Raw genomic sequence first — 4,638 nt, forward strand, 5'->3', positions numbered from 1 at the left:
GCTATACTTCAGAATGTAAGAATCCTGAAAAATAGCAGTGTTGGACATATGAGGTTTCCACCAGTGACGATATATATACTGTATGATGATGACAATAACAAACATCATTCTCATTCTCCCACACACACACACACACGTTTACAATAATTACACTTCAGCTGTCTGCAACACTGTACATCCCGTATATAAATACATTACAAAAAATATTAAATAAATAAATAAATAAAATAAAATAAATAAATACAGAAAGAGAGATCGAGACAGCGAGAGAGAAATAGAGAGAGAGAAAAAGGTTGAGCGGGTTGATAACCAAAGCTGGTCTCTGACCCGCCATCATGCTCTTTGTCCTCAATGTCCAGCGATAAGAAGGAGAGGAGAGGAGAGGAGAGGAGAGGAGAGGAGAGGAGAGGAGAGGAGAGGAGAGGAGAGGAGAGGAGAGGAGAGGAGAGGAGGTGGGCGCAGTCCTCTACTACCCCAGGGTGTTTTTCTTCCTTTTATTTGGACTGGGATTGGGATCCTGTTTCAGCTCTCGGAACTGCACCTGTTAAAACACATGCGCACGCACGCACGCACACGCACACGCACATGCACACGCACACACACACACACTTGTGAGATCATATTATGTTAGGATGTCGACTAGCATTAATGCCGCATTTGTACAATTTTGTGAAATTTCTTTTAACCCTGACTCCAAAACATGTTGCACTGCAACGCGTTGTGAGCCTATAGATCTACTATTTTCGGTACCAAGTATACAGTAGATCTCTCACTAAACTGACCTCTAAAATGTCTCCTATAGAATCCTAATGCCAACATGAATCTTTCTGTCCTGTGATTGTGTCTACCCTAAAACATCTTTATGAACCATAACACAACCACTTCTCTTATGAGGTGAGCCAGGAGAATTGGCCTCACAAAAATGTCTATATTTTGGAAATTGAACCATGTGCACTATACTTTCCCTCAAAAGTATAGCAACGCTCACGCACACGCACGTCGTACACACACACACGCATGCACGCACAGGTCAGGTGGAGAGAGCAGAGGATGCTGGAATAGAACGCTGAACCCTCCAGAGAGCAACACACACACACACACACACACACACACATGCGCACGCGCGCACACAGCTCCAGAGAGTCTCGGTGTCCAGCTGTGTGGAACCAGTGGCCTCGGGTAGGGGATTATATACACTGATTACACACACACACGCACACACACACAAACACACACACACACACACACACACATACACACACACACACACACACACACACAGTCACACGTACATGTGCGTGTGTACGTGCACGTGTGTCAATAGTGGACTCACATAACACATAAGAGATATATACTCGCACATATGCAAGGCAATACACATCTGTATGCTCACATGCTTACACACGCACGCACGCACGCACGCACGCAGCTGCAGAAGAGCGCCGGGGGGGGGGGGGGGGGGGGGATCACACAAACAAACAGAGAACAGGGCAAAGGCTCATGGGAAATCTTGGAAAGACTACAGAGCCGTCTCAGAGAAGACAGGAGGTGCAAAACAGCTTTAACCCTTTCAAGACCAAAATGGCAGCTTGGCCCTCGGCAGAGAGCAGCGCTATAAAGGAGACCAGTGATGTTTGTCATGGTTTTGAAAAGAGTCAACCCATGGAAGTCTGTCTTAAACACTAATACAGGCCTATATTCATACTCCAGACTTAGGTGATAAGGTAAGGTTATAAGCTTAGTAAAAAAACAGAGAGATGTGTTTGGGCAAGCGGTGAGTCGCTTACCACCACGTCATGGTGTCATGTTGTAGTTTTCGGTGGTCACCGTATCGCCTTAAACTGTATGTATATGAATGTAGACCCTGTAGACCCTGTCAAGTAGCCCATCGGTGCACAGCCAACTCCAAGACCAAGCTCTACAGTATATATAGGCAATATCATCTGGAGGCCAAGGGTCACATTGACACATTTATACGATTCTTCCAGTCATGGAATATTCATGAGACTGACTGTGTCCATCACCAAACGTTTGAAAGTGTTTTCTTTATACTGGTGTTAAACAACATTTTCCCCGCAACGGAGCGGGCTGCATTTTGTTATGATGGAGTACAGTTCACTGGAGAACAGAGTCCAGACAGAATGCTCAATGAAACTCCAGTCATGGCCTCTCATACACAACTACATCACAGTGGCACTGCAGCAGTCCCTCGCGTTCAAACAGGCACATGCACGCACGTAACGTACACACACGACACGCACGGCCACGCATGTTTCTATATTTCTATACTTGAGGACATGCAGGATTGCTGAGCAGTGATGTCTCTCAATGCCAGCTGACAAATCTCAATGACTGACTGACTGACTGACTGACTGACTGACTGACGGACGGACAGACGGACAGACAGCGGTTCCCTCAATCCAGGGTGATTCTAATCCCCAGCAGCTCAACAAACACGTGCACAAACACACACACACACACACACACTGCATTGGGGTTACTTGAGCCATCCTCTGTCGGGGGTCCCATATAAAGGTGACTCAGGCGACCGGCGGCGGTGAACAACAACACCCCCGGTGGTGACTCAGGGTTCAGCGTCCTGCTGCAGCCATGACGGGCCGCTTCACAGAGGCAAACTAACATATGACTGAATATGGCATCCGTTCACAGCTGTGCAAACAGCAAGCAGCTGACAATTAGAGAGAGAGAGAGAGAGAGAGACACACAGAGAGAGAGAGAGAGAGAGAGACCCCAGGATCCCGTATTGCGGGGAAAGCTTTCGCGTGTTTTGGACGTACAGTATGAGGTTTCCACCCGACAGAGGCCATGTCTCAACTAGCCCAACTATAAGCCTGCATGATGAGCTTATACCGCATGTCGCATTTACTATGAAAACATGTCCCGTTAGTTAGTCCGTCACCCCCAGGAATGACCATATATGGTCATGCCTCGTGACATCACATGACATGATCAGGGATGGAGATCCCTGATCATCAATATTGGCCAGCAACTCTACATCTGACCTCAAACCTCAGACCGTTATAGATCTCCATATATGGAGCTGACCTGTTCTGGTATGTTGATCCTTCCCCATCCATCCTTCCTCTTCGATGTCTCCCTTTTGACTGATACCTGTACCATTTAAACTCTAGACGGGCCCGCCCCAAAGTTAGAGGGTTTTTAACAGGCCCGGAAATGAAGGCCTGTCTGCCTCAACCCTCATTAACCCCTGTACACTCAAGACACTGCCCCCGCTGCCAGCCTTAGATCTCCATATATTGAGCTGACCTGACATTCCATATGTTGATCTGACCTCATCAAACCCTGTACACTCAAGACACGCTCCATATATGGCCAGTACAGAATTCATTCCATATGTTGATCTGACCCCCCCATGCCAAAGCACCAGCACTCGCCCAGCAGTCTGCTGTCCCCCAGGCAGATGTGTGTTATATATCGACTATTTTTGCATGGCACTATGATAAAACGATACAAGTTTCTGCCCGACATCAACGACGATATACAGCCCCATCTGTACGTATATGTATATGTGTGTGTGTGTGTGTGTGTGTGTGTGTGTGTGTGTGTGTGTGTGTGTGTGTGTGTGTGTGTGTGTGCACGTGTGCAATCCGTGCATATGTGTATAGGAGATTGCGTGCGCACGTGCCCGCTGTGCATGTGTAATGTATGTATGTGTGTGTGTGTGTGTGTGTGTGTGTGTGTGTGTGTGTGTGTCACTGTCTACGTGCGTGCGTTTCATTATGTGCGTTTAGGGGACCGTGACAGCCTTGGCACAATGCCCACATGGATGGAGATGCGCCATGGCCGAGTCTGAAGGAGCGAACGGAGCAGAGTGTGGACGGATGAGCGCTTTCCTTCACACACCCAACGACAAGGTGAGCGAGAGCACATCACACAGATGGAGAAAATGTTTACAGCCCTCGTTACAAGAAGACAATTATCCGCTGCTGGCGGGCGAGAAACCATCGCCACAGAATCGGAATCAGCAGAAAATGTTTATTCCCAAAGCACATGGCTGGCTTATACGATGTACGAGGAATTCGGCTTTTGGCAAATTGTTGCAATGAAAACCCAGCAGAGTCGGACGCAAAGCAATGAGCGAACGAACGCTCATCCCAGACCAATCCACAAAGTGCACACAGACACTAGTGGTATGTAATATTCCACACTCTTCCAAACAGCAGACTAAAACTAGACCGCAGATCCAAGTTTAGCTAATGTCACACTGTAGGTTTGGTGACACAAGAGCAGTGGTGCATGTGTAAAGTAACTAAGTACATCTACTCAAGTACTGTACTTAAGTACAATGTTGAGGTGCTTTTCCTTTGCTGCGCATGACATCATCATCCCGGAAATTATACCGACTGAGTGGCAAAAACAATACTTTCTGGTCTTGACAGCCCAAACATCCAAACAGAAATGTCCTACCTGGTTGCATTCTCCACTCACTTTATGCATGCGCATACCATCTGTGTCTATTAGGCCTACTTCCACTTCACTATACCCCTCAGAGGCAAATACAATATTAATATTAATTAATATAAATATAATTTTACTCCAATACAATATTTGACAACTTTAGTTACTAGTCTACAAACTATTTTCACACTTGTGAAA

The 4,638-nt window shown here is 46.7% G+C and overlaps 1 protein-coding gene across 1 annotated transcript in view; it reads right to left on the reverse strand.

The window, feature by feature from the left end:
• Positions 1-438: 438 nt before the first annotated feature.
• mctp1a (multiple C2 domains, transmembrane 1a) overlaps positions 439-4,638 on the reverse strand; it is a 216,046-nt gene continuing 211,846 nt past the window's right edge. The window contains exon 20 of the mRNA XM_080764938.1: positions 439-541. Coding sequence (XP_080621064.1) covers positions 470-541 — 72 coding nt within the window. The 3' untranslated portion in view covers positions 439-469. The remainder of the gene's footprint in view (positions 542-4,638) is intronic.

This window comes from Protomyctophum bolini, assembly GCF_963924005.1.
Source record: "Protomyctophum bolini genome assembly, chromosome: 6".
NCBI lineage: Eukaryota > Metazoa > Chordata > Actinopteri > Myctophiformes > Myctophidae > Protomyctophum > Protomyctophum bolini.